A 19763-nucleotide genomic window follows, 5' to 3' on the forward strand; every position below is an offset into this window, starting at 1 on the left:
TCCATCCATCCATCCATCTGCCCTCCCACTCATCCATCCATCCATCCACCCACCCACCCATGTTGATACACAAGCAGATATAACTCATGTTCCCTTAAGGCAGCTCACAGCTGCTTCCTTAATGCTGAGATGGTGGTTCAGAAGAGGAACATCGCCTACTCCGATTAGATGCTCCAGCTCTCAGAAGCCATGAAAGGATGGTTTGGGGCTCTGTTGCTTTCCCCATGATATTGTCATATTGTGCTGTGCTCAGGCCCTAGCCTTCTGCATTATCGAGATAACAGTGTTTCTGTCACAGTTGATTTTAGAACTTGACACTCAGAGTGTGGGAGGTGGAAGGAGGCTTCACAAACCTCTAACTCAACTGTCTCATCTTATAAATGAGGAAATAAGCATTGGCGAAGGGCATTGCACCACAAACCAGGTTTCCTCCCACGCCCATTCATGGGACAGTGTCCTAACCGATGCAAGGGTTCCGAGTCTTTGGATAATTCATTCTGAACTGTAACACTGGATTTCACAGGTCTCGACCACAGGGCACCCAGCAGGGGGCCCCTCCCCACACTCACGTTGAACTCCTCCCGAAACTGCTTGCAGTCGTCGGCGGATCTGATACGGATCTCCTCCTCCAGGTGCTCCACAGGGATGGGAAAGTACTTCTTGGGCCCTGAGGGCGACCTGCTGAGCAGCATCACCCTTTGCTGCTCTGTGGGACCAAAAGAAACATAGGGGCCATTTGGTCACATTCCTGGACAGGTGACTGAGGAACCAAGCTGACCAATGACATGCCTGAAGAAATGACCAGGCTGGACCTGGGACGGTTCTCTCAAATCACATAGCTGGGCTAAGCCGGGTCCCGAGCAGCTGATTCCAAACACTCGACTCCTATGAGGCATCCACATCATTTACAAGTGACAGGCGTCCCTCTGCCCAGTGTCACCTGCTCTCCCTCATAGGAGACACCCTGTCCCCCTCCCTAGGTCACTCATCCACCCACCCTTCTGCCTCTCCTTCCCTCCAGCCCCTGCTCCTTCTAAAAAAGGATTCAAGACGGCCTCACTCTCCAGCTCAGCTTTCCAGGTTTGGAAATAAGAAAGAGTAATTATGGCTTCTGGGAGCAAACTCAGAGCAGTCTCTCTCAGCCTTTTCTTCTTCATAACAAATATTCCTGGTTCCTCAAACCCCATAAGCTCCAAGGGAAAACCACCCTTGTCTGGGGAGGGTGACAAGGGGCGTTGAGAAGGAGAAGTACATGTTATAAGGGAGTTCTTGGACATATTCCTTCTCCAAGTCCGGAGTGAGAGGCAAGAACAGTCATGGGCATGTGTTTCTCTTCCTGGAGAATGAGCTGATATTGACAACCCGGCATGATATCATGGGTCAGCATGATAACCCAGCTGTCACACTTGCAAAAGGGCCTGTCCCTACCTGCAGAGCCGTTCTGAAGCCCAGTCAAAAACTTCACCCAAGGCTCATTCCTCCAAGTGACAGACAGGATCAGAATGAATGACGCTGAGCTTCCTTGCTACTCACCAGCCGCACCCTCTTCCCTCCCGTTCCTGCCGTTGAAACGTGCAGGGCAGGGAACCGGGGGCTGGAACAAGGGCAGGAAGACAGCACCTGGGGCCACATTATCATCTAACCAGGGTCTCGGGTCTCACGAGCGCTGGGAGGCTACATTTCAGCTGGGTCCTTGTTGGTGATATTCTTTAATTATCTAAGGTCCGTTTTAAGAGTCTATTTTAGTCTGACAGCACGTGTGTTTCCCTGAACCATAGAACTGACTACAGTTAGGTAGGAAGCTGTCTCCAGGAAGTTGTAGTCACTGGGGTGAGAAGTAATATTTTTGTGGCCTCTGCCTTACACATGTTTCTCGGTCATCTCATCTCGACATATGGAGAGAAAAACAATGTTCCGTTGTAAGTAGCAACAACAAGTTAGAAACTATACTTCTGATGGAAAAGTTGGAAATGCTCCCAGCTGACTCCGATGCTCTGTAAACATGAAACACTTTAGTAGAGCAAGTCCCTTTTTCCAGCTTGATCCTAAAGCAGTACAAACCCAGTTGAATAGTTTATGAGCCAGACGGTCTTATCTAAGAACCATTGTAAGGCCTCACTGAAAAGTGTTACATGTCAGCACCCTGTGAAAATGACAGGATATGAACAGTCTCTCTAAAAAAAGCCACAAACAAAAATGTCTCAAACGTCCGTGTCACACCAGAGAGAAAAATGATCCTTAAAGTTTTGACATAGTGAGATTCTAAATGACAGCATCATACCAGGTAAAGTGAGGTGAAAGTGGCAAGGCACACCTCAAAATTTACTTTGAATGTTAAAGAGAGAAAGCACCTCAGTGTCTGTTAAAAAGAACACATTTTCCCCCAAGCCGCAGCCAGAGAGGAGCTTCTGTACCTTGTTCCTCCAAGATCCCGTTGGGCATCTTCTTGTCGCTGGCGCTGACCACAGCTTTCCTCTGCTTCCTGAACCTTAGAGACACAGGACTTGTTAGGTTTCCACACTTCTAGGTTCCCTCACAGCCAACAGCACTCGGCACAGCGATACCCACCAGGTGAGCCGGGAAAAGCTACTCCTGTTGCTCATGGCTGAGCCGTGCTAAGGCCTGGCCTGTGTGTCTCTCCCAGGCCCGGCCACCCAGCCTCCCAGCTGCCCTCTGCTGCAGGGCCCACGCCCGCAGCATCAGAAGGCTCATTTCCTCCTCTGAGCTGGTTGGGGCAAGTCAGTGCGCCAGGACACTCCTACCTGAAGAAGTAGGCGGCGAGAAGGAGCACGAGGAGGAGCAGCAGCAGCGGCAGTAGCAGCCAGGCCAGCAGTGGCTGGGAGGCGCCTGGGTCTGGAGGGCCTGCAGGAGAAGCAGAAAGACCCTAACCCCTGACCTCACTTCACAGTTTGCAAAAGAGTCCCCCTCCATGAGCTCTTGTTCCTGGACACCAGAACCCCACACTGTAGTTTGCAAAGTGGATCCATCATCCTGAAAAGGCCCCACGAGATAACAGAGAAGTAGCTTTGGTTGTTGCTGTTGATTCAGAGAAAGAATCCAGGACTGAGGAGTGGGTGAGGTGACTTGTCCAAGATCCCTGGGGCAGGCATGACAGGGGTGAGTTCCGCAGACCCCCACACGGCCTGGCTGCCTGGCTGCCTGGCTCTCCTGCTAAGAAGCTGGAGAAGGGTGAAGGGGCCAGTGTCCACTGCAGGGTCCTAAGACAGCGCGGGAGGCTGACTTGGCATGGCTCAGCTCTCAGGGCCCCTTGGGCTGGGCAGGAGCTCAGGCATAGGGAGGCGGCCGGGCCCTGGGGCTGGATAGAGGCCTGTGGCCCCAGCGCACTGTGACCCCACCTTCCAGAGCCTCCAGATCCCGATTCCACGTGTCAGAGGCTGAGTGCCCAGCCACCACCCGCCTCTTACTCTGTCCTTTGTACCTGACAGGCTGACCTTCCTCACCCGGGAAGAGACTGCAGCTCCAGGCCCAGCTCAGCGGCTTTGTTGCTGCTCAGGACATGCCCCTGGCTCAGCAGCCCAAATTCCAAGGGGCCCTGGTGACCTCGCTGCACCTTTGGACCCCACCTGCTCTCCCAACATCGGACTTTGTTCCTGCTCCTCCCCAGCCGGCCACACAGCCCCCTCCCCACCAAAATGTTCCCACTCCTCAAGGACAATCTCAAAGGCCCCCACCTCCAAGAAGCCCACTGGACTCCTCTCTTGCGGACCCAGAGAGGGCCTGGATGCCTCAAAGCGCAAACCTTACCCTGCCGTGAGTGACCCGGCCCGCAGCATGACTGCCGTGGCGCCCAGGTTTCTGGGGAAGCCCCTCGAAGGCAGTGATTGGGGTAGCAGCTGCCTCTGTTCAGGAGGCCAGAGATCAGGATCAGAAACCCAGCGGCCTTCTAGGGGCAGGTGAGAGCATCCCCGGGTGGCGTGGGGAGGCCAGTGCGGGTGGGAGTGGGGACTCCCCACGTCCTGCCTGCAGGGACGGCTACTTCTGAGTTCCAGCCCACTGGGGCCAAGCACAAGGAGTGCCCACAGTGCCTAGTTCTTCCCACTTTCCTAAAGAAGAAATTCATCTTTTTCTGTAAACATTTTCTGAGTTTTAAATATTGGTAAGAAATTCCATTGAAATACAATTTTTTAAAATGGTGTGAACCAGGAAGAAAACAAAAATGTCCTCTGGGCACCAACATGGTCCAGGCAGGAGGTCGGGAGGCATCTGAGAAGGAAATTCCAGTCATAGTCTATTTTCATTTCATGTTGTTGTGGCTCCGATGGGGTGGGACGGAGGTCAAGGTGACCAGTCCCCAGGGTGGTCATCCTGAAGCAGCCTTCTTCCTGAATGACTGTCCAGCTATTGCCCAAAGTGTGTGTGTATGTTCACACCGATTTTATACACATGTACACTTGCAACTTTGTGTGTGTGTGTGTGTGTGTATGTTTGCTTACACAGAATCTGATCCTGAAAGTTGAAAACTTTAGGCTTGAATGTGACTTTGGAGCAGACAAAGAGAATGGCAACCTTGGCTAGAGTGTGACCACCCAGCACCCTCTGCTCAGGAAGCTCATCCTGAGCTCCAGCCCAGAGCTGGGGTCTTCCAGGGACCACCTCAGTTCTGCTCCAGGGCACAGCTGCTCTCACTGTGGCCCCCATCTTATCTCCATCCCTCTTCTCCTCTCCCACCTTCATGCCAAGCCCTCCTTCCCCCAGGGCCCCAAGAGGCGGAGCAAGTCCATACTGGAAAGATGTGACTCACTCAAGGACAGGTGCGCAGACAATAGTTTAAGGTCCCAGCTCACTCTGGCCTAAAACTTTCAATGTTCAGGAACCTGTTCTCTTTGCCAGAGTTAAACATAATTAAGATTTCAAAGCGTATCTTTCCTGACATTTTCTTCTATAAATTTACGTTCATAAATATGCAGGTTTGGGAAATAAATAGACCATACTACTCCTCTCGTTTCATCTAAAGCTTCACGGATTGTAAAAAGTATCGTTATTTTAAGAACCACTAAGAAAGAAAAAAAATGATACTGATTATAATTGTGAAGTGCTACCAATTTTAAGACATGTCCCCATATAGCCACATTAAATATGAAAGAAACAGATGAAATGCACCGCGGGGCAGTTCTCCAGCTTGCCTTTCTGGTACGGCTGTCTGTCTTGGAGAGTTTCCACGTCAGCCCAGATAGGCTTCCTCATTCTGTTTAATAGCTGCTTGGATTCCACTTTTTGGATAGACCAAAATAGGATGGACATTTAAGTTGTTTCCAACTTTTCTGCTATTACCTACAATTCTGCAACACACACACACACACACACACACACACACACACACATACATATATAACTCTTTGTGTCTCGAAAGTGTTTCTGTAGGATAGCTTCTGTGTTAGCCTCTACGCCTGTTACATTTTAACACAATTGCCAAGTTGGCAGCCCCAAGTTTCCAACTTCTACACTCATCCATAGCAGGGGTCTCCAACTCCCCCAGGACACGGATGGGTACCAGTCTGTGGCCTGTTAGGAACTGGGCCACACAGCAAGAGGTGAGTAGCAGGTGAGCAAAGCATTACCGCCTGAGCGCTGCTGCCTGTCAGATCAGTGGTGGCACCAGATTCTCACAGGAGCCCAAGCCCTATAGTGAATGACAGGGATCTAGGTTGCTTGTTCCTTAAGAGAACCTGATGCCTGGTGATCTGTCACCATCTCCCATCACCCCTAGATGGGACCATCTAGTTGCAGGAACACAAGTTCAGGGCTCCCACTGATTCTACATGATGGTGAGTTGTATAATTATTTCATTGTATGTTACAATGTAATCATAATAGAAATAAACTACACAATAAATATAATGCACTTGAATCATCCCCAAACCATGCCCTCCTCACCCCCAACCCCCACCAACTCCACGGAAAAACTGTCTTCCATTAAGCTGGTCCCTGGTGTCACAAAGGTTGCGGAACGCTACCCATAGTGGGCAATGGAGCAATTTCTCTTCTCTGGGATATTGCCGACACTTTTCATTTTGGTCTATCTGATAGGTAAAATGATAATGTTATTTTAACTTGCATTTCTCTAATTTCTAGAGAGTTGAGCATCTTTTCATGATTAGTGAAACATAATTAGATATTTGTATTTTGCCTGGTCATATTCTTTACTCGTGTTTCCACTGTGTTCTTCTACATATTATTTTTTATAGATAACATTTTATTTTATTTATTTTTTTTTATTATACTTTAAGTTCTAGGGTACATGTGCATAGCGTGCAGGTTTGTTACATATGTATACTTGTGCCATGTTGGTGTGCTGCACCCATCAACTCGTCAGCACCCATCAATTCATCATTTATATCAGGTATAACTCCCCAATGCAATCCCTCCCCCCTCCCATGATAGGCCCCAGTGTGTGATGTTCCCCTTCCCGAGTCCAAGTGATCTCATTGTTCAGTTCCCACCTATGAGTGAGAACATGCGGTGTTTGGTTTTCTCTTCTTGTGATAGTTTGCTAAGAATGATGGTTTCCAGCTGCATCCATGTCCCTACAAAGGACGCAAACTCATCCTTTTTTATGGCTGCATAGTATTCCATGGTGTATATGTGCCACATTTTCTTAATCCAGTCTGTCACTGATGGACATTTGGGTTGATTCCAAGTCTTTGCTATTGTGAATAGTGCCGCAATAAACATACGTGTGCATGTGTCTTTGTAGTAGAATAATTTGTAAACATTTACCTTCAATTCCTTCTGTAAAAGAATGTGTCTGGATGAGTACTGAATATGATTTGTTCAATGAACCAATGAAACAGCTTCCTGTTGTTTTGGCACACTGTGGCAACGTGTTATCATCTGAAATGGTCCTTCATACTTCTTCCGGGGGTCAGATGAAGATTTAAAGGACACTTCACAGGGTCAGGTTCCCTTCTACAATTCTAGGTCAAAGGAGCCTGTCTGCGCCTTATAACCCGAGGCCCGTTTCCCTCTTGCTTGTGGACCAGCAGCCTTGCTCAGCACGCAGAGGCCCTGGCAGAGGCTGGACCAAGGTGTGAGTTTCACATTTAGTTCTGCTCTGGGTGCTGAGGTCACATGACAGTGTCCTTCTCCTGAAAGTAACACCCCATGTCTGTGGCAATATGTGAGCCAATAATTTTGTTTTCAAATAAACTGAAAAGCCTCAGAGGTGGAGTGGACGTCATCCTGCTGGTGCCCACAGTGCCACCTGAGGGACTGTCTGCAGAGCCCAGGCAGATTCTTCCCCACTGTTGTGCAAACGGATGTTCTGCCATTGTGACTCCTGGATGTGAGGGGACATCCAGGCAGTCTGTCAGATATTTCTAAGTGGCCAGTTGATTTGCATTGGGAAGAAAAGTCGGGATTGTGGGTTGAAATAACTCATTGAATCATCAGTGACCTGCCCCTGAAGGACTGGTTTCAAAGAGGCAGGTTTATATTTGCTGGCAGCTTCTGGTCTCTCGTTTTTGGGGTTTTAGATGTCTCTGAGGTTTCAACATGAAGAGGAAAAAGACAGGTAGGCGCTTAGAACTGCTCTCCTCACTGGAGGTTCTGTTGCCAGAAATCTTCACTCTTTCCTCCTCCTGGGACCAATGGTACATTCGCAGGACATTTATCCAGGGTTAGAAAATCATGTGGGGCCCTCAGTGTGACTTTGCTCACAAGCTCCCACCCCCACTTCTCTCTTGGTCTTTTCTGCATAATGCCTAGACATCACAGTCCACTCATGAATGCTTCAGCAGGCATCTTGAAAGGCGAGGACTCTTCTTTTTAAAAATAAAACTAACCATGATGCCAATATCTGACCTAAAATATTAAGAATAATTTTCTTTTCTTTTTTTTCTTTTTTTTTGAGACAGAGTCTTGGTCTGTCGCCAGGTGGGAGTACAGTGGCGCAATCTCAGCTCACTGCAACCTCCACCTCCTGGGTTCAGGTGACTCTCCTGCCTCAGCCTCCTGAGTGACTGGGAATACAGGCGCGCACCACCACACCCAGCTTATTTTTGTATTTTTAGTAGAGATGAGGTTTCACCATGTTGGCCAAGATGGTCTTGATCTCTTAACCTTGTGATCCGCCCCCCTCGGCCTCCCAAAGTGCTGGGATTACAGGTGTGAGCCACTGCACTCGGCCTAAGAATAATTCTTTAGTTCATATCATTAACGGTCACATCAGGGACATTAACCGTCACATCGCCTCGTCCATGTACGTTCATGGTTGGTTTTCTGCACAACGGGATTTTGGGGGATTTTTAACGCTATTGCTCTCCCGCCTCCAGCCAAGGCTGACCCTGACTCTCAGCTGGGGTTGTAGATGGGACACCTCTAGAACACTAAGCTTTGCTGAACAACCAAATGCTAAACTAGCTTATTTAGCCTTCCTGTTTTTAGAGGCACAAACTATGAAAAGCACACTAAGAAATTGAGCCACATCATTCTTCTCTTACACCTTAAGCCCCTTTTTCACCCTCTGAATGGTCCCAGGAGCTCAGAAGGAGGCAGTAAGGGAGGCAGCCAGGGAAAGGGAGAGGGGGATGGGTCCTTACCTGAGGTCGTGGTGGTCTTGTTGCTGTCGGCAGTAGTCTCGTTGCCCCTGAGAGCCCTGGCGAGCGGCAAGCTAAAACCCACCAGCAGGAGTGGACACAAGGGCTCCATGGTGGACCTGCAGAGAGGCAGGGACAGGCTCAGAGGTCATCCAGCAGCAGCAATGGGACCCTCCGGTGCCAGGCAGTGATGATGAGGATAAGAGCCAACTTCATTTCAGGGCTTCCTCTGAGCCAAGAAGTTTGCCTGTCACTTTCACGGATCATCTTACTGAGCCTTCCCAACACCAGGGGGATATGGTCACTGACTACGGACATTCACTCAAAGGAGGGAGCCAGGACTCAGAGTACCTGCTTGGTTGATAGTTAGTGGGGGCAGGTCGGGGACTGGAACCCAGGGCCATCTCATCTCAGACCCCTGCCCTCCCCAGAACCATTTAGGAGAAATCACTTGTGGGTGACCTAGCCTGGCGTCCTGGACCCTCTACCATCCACCCTCCACTCGCCCTGCTAACTCTACCCCTCCCATTCAAGCTTTGCTCTCTGGCCAGCTGTCCTCTTCACACCCAGCAAGACACTGCTTTTCAATCTGTTTCTTCATCCTCCTTCACTCTGCCTGGGAAACGTCGATCCTCCAGGGCCTAGTTCAGGCAGCCTCATCGCCCAGCTGCAGCCAAGTTCTCTGTTCCTTGCTGCTCCAGCACACTCAGTCTAGCTCCTGCGTGCTTGGTCTGGCTCCAGCAAGCTCTGCCTGGCTCCAGTTTAACCCTTGCATCTGACCATGGCCATGTCTGAACTCTCAGGTGAAGTGGAGGTAAGCTGCCTCTGTAAGGATGGGGCCATGGCCCACTCATCTTGACAGAGCCAACTGAGTACCCTGGGATGCCGGTGAGTATTTATTGGGGGTAGGGGGTAGGAATGCCCAGGGGCAGACCCAGACTGTAAACTGGCTCAGCACAGAAAAAGGCTCTTTCATGCTGAGGACCCGTGGGCCATCACCTCAGCTCTTCACCTGGCACTCCATTTTGCCAGAACATCAGAGCATCGCTAAATGTGGCAGTGACTGCTTGGTGGTGTGGAAACCCCTCACTAGAGCCTCACTGGCAGGTGCAGGTGGGCAGTGGCACCTGCTGAATGGGATTTGCTGTTGACGATGCAGACATGGAGTGGAGGTGTGCCCCCCTCCATTCCCCACCCCCTGAACCCTGTCCAAGGTCAGCCTGTCCCCAGCAGCAGCCCTCTCCTGCCTGAGGCCTCCCTCAGGGATGCAAATGGACCCCATTTCAGAACTGATGCCAAGAGACATCCATTCCCCGGCTGCTCACATGTTAAACACTAATGCTTGTAATTAGAGAAGACATCTGAATGAGCATGAAAAATCCTAATTGTGTTTCAGTAATCACCACTATTAAGATGAAACCATTATGAGGACATTATAACAATTAGCCCAGAACAACTACGATGGTGGCAATCAGCACTTTTACTTCTTTCCTCTTTTTTTATTTCCAAAATACACATTTTAGATTTGTAAAATGAGCCCTATACACAAATAATTCCACGAGCACCTACTATGTGCTGGGTATTTTATATCTGTATTATCCGCACAATAACCCCACAGGGCTGAGAAACAGCGGTTCCCGAAGGATAAAGAACTGGCCCAAAGTCAGGCTGGAGGATATGGAGGAACTGTGATTTGAACCCAGGAACCCTGGAAACAGAAGCCCTCACCCCCGCTACATGCTGCCCTGGCCCTTCCATGAAGCAAGCAGCTCTGCCCATGTAGGCACACACTGTTTTTAAAAATCTGTTACTGCACACTGCCACAATACTTTTAATATACTTGAGTAAATTACCGAGTAATTGATTGGGGAATATTAATTGGTTTAATACAACTCCAGAGATGCAGACTTCCTAGCTGAAACATTGTCTTATCTCATGCATTAATTTGATAACCCTCCTCTTCAAATGCTCAGTGATCTAAGAGGAGGCTGACACCCTTGAGAAAGACAAAGATCATTTTGTTCATCTATTAGAAACTGGGGTCCAGAAGTGCTCAGGGGAGCCACAGGTGATTTTCTGACGTGAGCGGCAGTGGGCAACAACCTGCAGAATTCAAAGCCTGTCCACCCACTGGAGCCCGGCTCTGTCCCTGTTATATTTTAAGGCCAATGACAACTTGCTAGTTCCTGGCCATTCACTCTCAGTGGGCTTGCATGAGTGACCTGGTCCAAATGGTGCTTGAAACAGTGATGAAAACCATGCAGAATTTTAAGGATTTGTATTTCATCCATTTCTGTTGTAAGCCTGCCACAGTGGTGAGGTTGGGTGCTCCATTTATTGAATCCTTCTATAATGTATTTCCAATCAGTTTGGAACTAAACTAAACTCACACTTAGGGCCTTGTTTGCAGAAAGGTTCACCATCTTTTTAGGACACTTAGGTTTATTTACAAAATAATTCTTTGAAGGCTTGAACACTTCTAGAATCTGACTGATGATGAGCAGGAGACAGAAAGTGCGTACTACAAAGCTGCAGTGTCTTAAAAATTCAACATCAGCCTAATTACCATGAATTTGCAGTTTAGTTACTCCGTGTACATGTAACTATTTATAAATTTTGACATCAACAGCTTCTATTTTAACTGATGAGATGTCCAATTTGGACACAATTATAAATGCCGTGAGGCTGGGCATGGTGGCTCATGCCTGTAATCTCAGCACTTTGGGAGGCTAAGGCAGGCAGATCACTTGAGGTCAGAAGTTCGAGACCATCCTGGCCAACATGGAGAAACCCCGTCTCTACTAAAAATACAAAAATTAGCTGGGTGAGGTGGCGAACACCTGTAATCCCAGCTGCTCAGGAGGTTGAGGCAGGAGAATCACTTGAACTCAGGAGGCGGAGGTTGTAATGAGCCAAGATTATACCACTGCACTCCAGCCTGGGTGACAAAGCAAGACTCCATCTCGAATAAATAAATAAGTAAATAAATGTTGTGTACACCACAATCAGTTCCAAGTACAATACATTTACTACAAATGCCGAGCTTTACCCACACTTATATAATATCATATTCCTAATTCCCCCACAAATAATTTTATCATGACGCTGATTCTTCCACTGCATTTCCTGTGACATTAGTAATTAAGTCAAGGTTTTACCTTTGACAGGAGGAACATCCAAGTTGTACTGGGATTCCATGAAATGAATTAAAAAAAAAAAAAAAATAAAACCACTATGGGAATGGACTGATTTTGTTTGAAAATCACTGCTTGAAAAAATGACACTGATGTAACACTGGCATCATCTGATGGTTCATGAAATTCTTCTACCCTTGGGAGCGCTAACAGCTATCACTTCACCTTCCAGGTTTCACGGTGAAACCTGGAATCGAAGATGAACAAAATTAGCTGAGAATACTTGTTTGATCTAAGTGAAAAGTCATGCTTTGTGAGCAGTTGGCAAAGCACCTTCAATTTATCATCCTCAGGCACAGGGTTCTTCAAGCAGCCACTTAGTGAATACGGATGATCTCTTAGCAGCTTTTTATTTCTTTCTCGCTTCTATGTGGTCAGCGATACCATTACAGCCCCCGAGGCAGTTAATAAATGTTTATAAGTATTTGGTATAAATTACTAATTATTCCAACATTATCATCAACTTTCTGGAAAAAAAAAATCAGGGCTTGATATGCCTTTTCTGGTTATTCCTGACTTACAAGTTTAAGGCAAATTCAGAAAGTTCTACTGAAACATAATTTAAATAGAGTTGCAGATTCACACCATACAATAAATGCCCAAGCCCATCGAAGAAGAGAGTTCAGACTGTTTTTTACAAGTTGTATTGATTTCCTACAAATATTTCAAGATCCCCTACCCTGTAATTTCTCATGTTTCCCACAGATGCTGATGACCATGGCATCTCACAGGCCATAGTGTGGGCCGCAGCTCAACTGGCTGGTACCACAAGTGGCCAGCAGGAGCCCCAGCTTTGAAGCCTCCTCCCACCACACTGGGATGCCAATGGGAGTTGGTTCTAACCAACTCTTCTCCAAGGGCACTTTTTCTCTTCTACCCTGTCTGTTGTCCTTGAAAGGTAAGTGTTACTGACATTGTGTTAGGAAAGAGTGATGAAGAGAGAGAAGATGGTGGCTGTCATCTTCCAGATTTAGTCACCATTAGAGAGAGCCTGTTCCTGGCACAGGTGTCTCCATCCTATGAGAAGAGCATAGCAGAAGCTGGGAGGCACAAGTGGACAGCCTATGGAACCTTCCTGGATTCTGTTAATGCAAGTATTTCAACATTAAAAGTTTGATTTTCAGCCAGGCATGCTGGCTCATGCCTGTAAACCCAGCACTTTGGGAGGCCAAGGTGGGTGGATCACCTGAGGTCAGCGGTTCAAGACCACCATGGCCAATATGCTGTAACCCCATCTCTTGTAAAAATACAAAAAATAGCCAGGCGTGGTGGTGGACACCTGTAATCCCAGCTACTCAGGAGGCTGAGGCAGGATAATTGCTTGAACCCAGGAGGTGGAGGTTGCAGTGAGCTGAGATTGCACCACTGCACTCTAGCCTCGGTGATGGAATGAGACTCCATTTCAAAAAAAAAAAAGTTTAAATTTCAATTGCTGTAAGATGAAAAATATGGAGTAAATGTGAAAGTGGACAGGACACAGGGACAACAAGCAGAAAATAGGGCTGTTTCCATTGAAGAGGAAAATATGGTCCCCTGGAGGGAATGCAGAGACACGGCGTGGTGTGGTGGGAACTGAGCCCTGGGGCCCTCCAAGATTTAGATCTCTGAGTCCTCTGTCATGAGACCTGCTCGTATTTTTCCTTCTCTCAACAAAACACATCTTGATTCTCCCCTTACTCAGTCTCATCCACATTTTGCTGGCCTGAATATTCACACCTGAGCCAGGCAAGGAATGCAGCTTTGCTCAGGTCCGACCGATGGCTGCACCTGCCCCTCATCTGGCAGAGTCACACTCACAGGTACTTCATCGTCCCTAGGCCATTGCTTACTCAGAAGAGATGTGCTTTATCAGAGGCTACCTGGCAGGGCCGTGGGAAAGATCAATATGGGAAACAGAACCACTGCCCGAAACACCCTGGGCCGGAAAACAGCAGGGCCCACACAACACGGCTCCATCCATCTGCCCTCGGGGCTCAGCGGTAACGGTGTGAAACAATGGAAGTGCTGGGAATGTTGGAAACAGCACAGCCCTCCTGCTGTCTCCCACCGAGAAGAGGGCACCCAGCGCTGAGGCCTGCAGCCCCTCCACGGAGCCTCTGCTCAGGGGTGTGGCTGACAGAGGAGATGCTGGCCAGCTGGGCCCCAGGCCTTGCTGAGTGCAGCCCACCCTGGATCAGACCTCCAAAAGTGATGATGGCTGGACTAAGCTCTCGTGGGTAAGTTTACGCTACACTTTTGATTTCAAAGAAATCCATTCAGCTGCTAGTTGAGGGAGACTCTCTAGACTCATGAGTACCTGCTGGTTGGCTTATGTATTCATCCATGCATTCATTCAGCATTGGTTACTAAGAGTTGACTGCCAGGATCTGAAGAGACAACTAAACAAGACAAACACTGGCCTTGGCCCCTCCTCCCACCTCCCCACTTCCAAAGCTTGCAATTCAGCCAGAGAGAGAAAAGCCTTCAATAAATAGAATGCAACTGCGATGTGTTAGGCGGGGGAAGCACACAATGTGGTAGAGGCGCCCTCCAGGGTGTCTGCCCCTGTCCAGAAGGGTCTGGAGGGCTGCCTGGGGAGAAGGGGAGTTAGCCAGTCCAAGGGGGCTGGGGAGGTGAGGGAGGCCTACAGGCGACAGAGAGCACAGGGCCCTGGGAATCCACAGACCCTGAATAGGACGCGGGCAACCAGGACTCTCCCCTGGCAACGCCAACGCTCAGTGTTCAGAGATGTCCAGGAAGACCTTTCTGGCGGGATTATCCATGCACATGGCACCACTCAAGGCAGGGCCAACTCTCATGCAGGTCTCTACCCTGGTGCCGTCTCAGAGCTGCCACAGAGGAGGTGCTACATGGGTGTTTTTGAGGGAATCGCCATGAAGAAATAAGGTGTCGGGGACTGGCAAGCGGATTCTCTCCAGCATGTCAACTCACAGCACTTTCTGAAGGGCCCAGGCCACGGAGCCTGAAGACCCAGCTGGTTTGACATCTCTCTCTGCCTCTCTTTCTCATTAACTCTCATCCTCTCCCTCTCTCTCTCTCTCTCTCTCCTCCTCCACCCCCAGAGGAGGGCCTTTTCGAGAACACTTCACCACTCTGCACCTGCTTCCCAATGAGTGAAACAAGAGAATCCCACAAGATCCTAAATGAGTGCGTCGTGTAAACTGTAACTCATGAGTCAAGGGCTGGCTATTATAATGGCGTGGCCCCATTGTTCGCCAGGGCAGCAGCCGTGCTGTGGGAAACTGCAAACTCAGCAAAGCGAACGGTGCTGTTTGCTGAGTGGATGCGGTCTCTGCCACCACATCTTCCTGGGAGGGCCTTGGAGGGGTGAGGGAAGCCCACATGGGGAGCCTCTGCCGTTTCCACAAAGGAGCCTGCAATTCCGGAGCCTGCATCTCCACTGGGGTCTGCGTCTGTGTGCGCCCCCTGGGTTTTTCTTTGAGGTTTTTCGCTCTCCTGTGATGGTTGGTCGGGGGATGGAGATAAGTGTCCTGTCCCCGCCCCCAGAAGAGCAATCTCTCCACAAAACTCAGAAGCAGCCTGGGCGGATCTGACTGCTGAGGCATTGATGCCTAAGAGCTGTCTGTGCAGGCAGGTGGGTGGAGGAAGCTGGCGGTCCCTAAGGCCTCAGCCCTGGTGATGCCCACTGTGGGGGCCTTAGGCAGGCCTGGGCTTACAGTCCGTCTCAGCTCAACTTGGACACATGCTGTCTTTTCCTCATCCTCCTCTTCTTGAAAGGCTTGTTATTCAGCTGGAAAAAAGACATTTTTCAGCAGATTTTCTCTATTCAGAAATAGACTAAAGCTTCTGCTGGAATCTGGCGTTATCCCAGAGAAAGGAGACCCAGGAGCCTTCAGCAGTGCACCGCCTGCAGCGAAGTCATCCAGTTTGGGCATCCTGACTCGGTTCTCCCACAGTGTCCTTCTCATCTGCTGTAACCGAGGTCAGGGAGAAGGCCCTGGGTGGTGTCTGGGCTGAGAGGGTCAATTGTGCTGCCTGCTTCAGATGCCCCATGGGCTGGCGACTCTTCTGGTCTTTGGTGCTGACCCCCACAGGCCTGGCTCACAGTGGGTGCTGGGTCAGGGCTGGTGGAGAACAATAGTGCCGGGAGCCAGGACCCGCCCCTGTGTGAGAAAGGCAGCAGCTTGGAAACCTGTAGGCCAGTCTCCCATCCACTGAGTCACCAAGAACTAGCAGGCTGCAGCCGGTTGGGAGGATTCTGGAGGTGCTCTGCCCCCAGCTGGGGCCCTGAGCCCCCACGAGGCTTCCACGTGGGGCATCTGATGACTCACATGGACCACAGCACAGCAGCTCAGTGGGCTCGGAGTTAGGAGCTGGAGGATGAAAGCCACCCACTCTTATCTGCCTCTGAGGAGTCTGCAATCAAGAGGGAGGATGTCTCCATAAGGTAAATAACCACAGGACGGGGCATGTGGGGCAAAAGGCAACTGCAAAGTGGAGACAAATCCCAGCGAGAGGCCTCTGGGGGGACCCTGAGCAGAGACAGAGCAGGATAGCGCTCTGGGAGGAGGACAGCCGAGGCCAGAGGGGATAGCATTCAGGACAGAGGCCAGACATCTGGGGTGGCCAGGGATGGGCTGGGGCAGCGTGGAAGCCAGTGGCCACAGGTGGGGACTGGGCCTCATCCCAGAGGGTCTCAAGGCCTCCCCAGGGATGGAGGCTTCTTGCTGGGGGCAGATCCCCGCTCCCGGCCTTGGCTTCATGCTCTGGGAATGAAGGCAGCAGAACCCAAGAGCCAAGGAGCCCTGGGCCCCAGCGGGCTGCTCTGCTGTGCCTGAGGGAGTGGGGTCTCAGGGACAGAACGGGGCCACCCCTTCTGCTGGGCGCTGAGGGCGAGCCTCCTGCAGCGGGGCAGTGGCCCTCTGCAGCCTGTCCACATGAGGGGCTGAGCCAGGGCCAGGTGTTCTGTGTACCGTCTCATCTTTGCTCCGTTTTTCCTAAGAAATGCAGATTCTGTGACCTTCAGAGGCAGCTGAAGAAAGATAAGATGGAGGAGATCACGGCCCAGCAATTCCCAGCCTGGGGTAGGCAGCAGGTTCAATGATACACTTGAGGTCCTAATCCCCGAGTGTGGCTGTGTGTGACCCGAGTCCCTTCTGCCTGCCAGGAGTGAGGCCACCTGAGATCATAGAAGGGACTGGGCAGGAGCCAGGTGCAGGGCAATCCAGATCCCATATTTAACCGATGGTGAGGAGGCCTCCTCACTTCTCCCTGAGCCTGGCAAACATGGCTAACCTCCTTTGGAGAAGTTCTGTGAATCATGTGTCTGACGCAGGCTGGTGAAGTACAGTGTTCGGAGATCCAGCGGTCTGCACCATCATTGTCCTGGGCTCGCTGCCTCTGGAGACTCCCACACCCCCAGCCAAAGTCAGGACCCTCCCCTGAAGCCTCTGCCATGACCTGTCCTGCCTTAGGGAGGTGGAGACCCTCAGCGTGCAGGTGTCCCACCTCACCGTGCCTCTCAGCTTCTTTGTTTCTGCCCAAAACACAGGCTCCTGAGTGGCCTCCTGTGAGTGGTCTGGGACTGTCACCTGCCCTCTCTCAGCCAGGCGGGCTCAAGCTGCAGGGGCAGCATCTCTGGTCCAGATTGGGGTCTGTCTCAGTTCATTTATCCAGGATCTTTTGGCAAAAAGAGAAAGACCAAAGATGATCCCCTTTCAGGAGAGCTCAGCCTGCTTTTTCAGGCTCTTCAAGGCCCATCCATCCATGCATGGAGAAATAACATGAATGCTGGTGTGGAAACGATGCCTGGATACCTTTCCAAATGCTCCATGGCCCACTTTTCCAGAATCCACCCTGATCATGCAGGTGCTGCCTGGTTATCTTTCCAAAGGCTCCACGGCCCACTCTTCCAGTATCCATCCTGGTCATGCAGGTGCTGACCCACATGTTTCTGGGTTAGGAAGGAAAGCAAAGGCCAGGAGGCGGAGGCTGACCCCTTTATCTTCTGATAAACCCGAGAGCAGAACAGCCCCAACAAGGATAATTACAACAGGGAAATGGCATTCCTGGCCAGTGGACAAGCACCTCCTTTAAACTACACCTCAGAGCCCCACTTTGACTTGCATCCTATGGGGTGCTGGTCAGTGGGGGCTGAATTCTGGGGTGCTGGGCATCCCTCCACCATGCAGTCCCCACAAAAGCAGCCGAGGAGGGACAGTGCTCGGAAGCAGACAGCCGCACAGGCCACTGGGCTCCATCAGGCCTCTCACCGCAGGAAGCACAGGCCAGCAAGGCCAGAGTTAATTCCTCAGAATAATTGCTAATAATACAAATCAACCTTTTTGGACACTGAGTACATACCAGGCCCTGTGCTAAGTGCTTCTAACCTAAGCGTCACCTCATTGCCTGCTAACACCCCCTCTAGGAAATAGGGACTACCATAAGTCCTGCCCACTGACATGAAAACCACAGCTGTGGGTTGACCCTTTCTGCATCTGTATCTAATACTGCACCTGTTTTCTATGAAATCAGGACAATATGACTCATAGGGCAAGATGATTATTTGTTATACATGGAGAAAAACAAAAGCTCAAATAAAGAAAGTATGTTTTCTGAAGGAGAAACACAATCCAGACATTTTCCAAGCTTCAATTATGAATACACTTACACGGATGAAAGATTTAAAGAATAACAATAAAAAACCCTTAACCGTAAAATCTGTCGACTCAGCAAGTTTCAGATGTAGCCACGGTGAGCTGGCCTCTTTGGAGACGGTTTTGCTTGTTAAAGAGAAAAGGATGCAAAGGGCTTGCTTTTTATCTCCGTTGGTGAAGGTTGGAATTGAATGCTTTTGAACAAAAGTAACTGCCTGTGTCTAAATGTAAAATCACTGAAACATTACTAAAAGACTGGCAAAGAAGTCCAAGTGTTAAGAGAGAAAAAGTGGGAGAGGAAACAGGCAGAGAGAAATAAGGATGAGAGGCTTGGTGGTGTCCCTGGTCTTGCTATCACTGCAGGGACCTGAATGGACCCACAGTGTCCTCCAGGGGTCTGGGCAGCGGACCAGCTGTGCTCTGGACAAGCCTGAGCTGACTCACTTGAAGTGGGTGTTGTTCTGTATCTTCCTTCACTGAAGACAGATAGGGGAAAGGTCAGGTGTCAGCCAGGTGAAAAGCAGGAAGGGATAAAGATATACTGCTTTGTGCTGGCTGGCAAGGGTGCAGAGGGCCTCCTGCTGGATCCTCCCCTAACAGTCCCCCAGACAGGCAGCGCCCCTCTGCCTTGGAACACAGATGGATGAGGACAGGGAGGTCAGAGATGGTGAGGCACCTGCCCACCGCACCTGGCTGGCCAACCAGAGAGGCGCTGGGGGTTTGAGGGAGGAAGTGCTGTGTTCTTTCTTCTGCAGCCCGGGGCCCACCTGGGCCATGCAGAGTCAGGCCACCTGGCCACCCACCATGCATGCACGCTTGGCCTGCCAGGGATGAGTTGTTTTGGGGTTTCCAGAGATACATGGGAGACTCTCGGGAGGCTGGAAACTGAATTCTGAGCACACGCTGGGAGATTGTACCCCCGGAAGTACCTGGCTCTGGTGGCCAAAGAAAGGCAGCCATGGACACAAAGATGTGTCTCCCTCCCCTTATACACATGTCCCCTGCCCCTATACACACAGTCCAGGTGTGTTCAGAGGCATCTGAGGTCCCTGGGGAACAGACAGTGCCCTGGGAAAGAGGGTGACCCAGGAGGCTGCTGGGAGCTGGGGAGTGGCTGCTTCCCTGGGTCCCCTGGAGCAGATTCTGGTGGAAAAGTCCAGCCCCACACGCAGGGCTCTGCAGGCAGTGTTGCCTTCGGACCCGAATCCAGTGCAGGCACGGAGGCCCCAGGGTTTAGGGAGTTCCTGTGGGGATGAAGAGTGGCACTGAGCTCCCTCCACGTGAGGCTGCGTGGAGAGGCTGCAGGGTCTGGGAGGAGCTCAGGATGAGGGCACAGGGTCCAGCTCCGACGCCCAGGCCTACTCCTGACTGTGTGCGTGACTATGGAGATGATGTCTG

At 50.4% G+C, this 19763-nt stretch overlaps 1 protein-coding gene across 3 annotated transcripts in view; it reads right to left on the reverse strand.

Annotated features, from left to right (window-relative positions):
- Nucleotides 1–19763, reverse strand: part of PTPRE (protein tyrosine phosphatase, receptor type, E) — a 120037-nt gene that overhangs the window by 38488 nt on the left and 61786 nt on the right. For 2 of the 3 annotated variants that reach the window (XM_011930172.1, XM_011930173.1), the window contains 4 exons: nt 8558–8673; nt 2763–2862; nt 2415–2488; nt 570–706 (listed from right to left, as the gene is read on the reverse strand). In XM_011930172.1, coding sequence (XP_011785562.1) covers nt 570–706; nt 2415–2488; nt 2763–2862; nt 8558–8673 — 427 coding nt within the window. Of the gene's footprint in view, nt 1–569; nt 707–2414; nt 2489–2568; nt 2704–2762; nt 2863–8557; nt 8674–19763 lie in introns of those variants that run through there. The other variant, XM_011930174.1, reaches the window with a different exon arrangement.

The sequence above is a fragment of the Colobus angolensis genome, unplaced genomic scaffold (assembly GCF_000951035.1).
Source record: "Colobus angolensis palliatus isolate OR3802 unplaced genomic scaffold, Cang.pa_1.0 Scaffold85, whole genome shotgun sequence".
Taxonomy (NCBI): Eukaryota; Metazoa; Chordata; class Mammalia; order Primates; family Cercopithecidae; genus Colobus; species Colobus angolensis.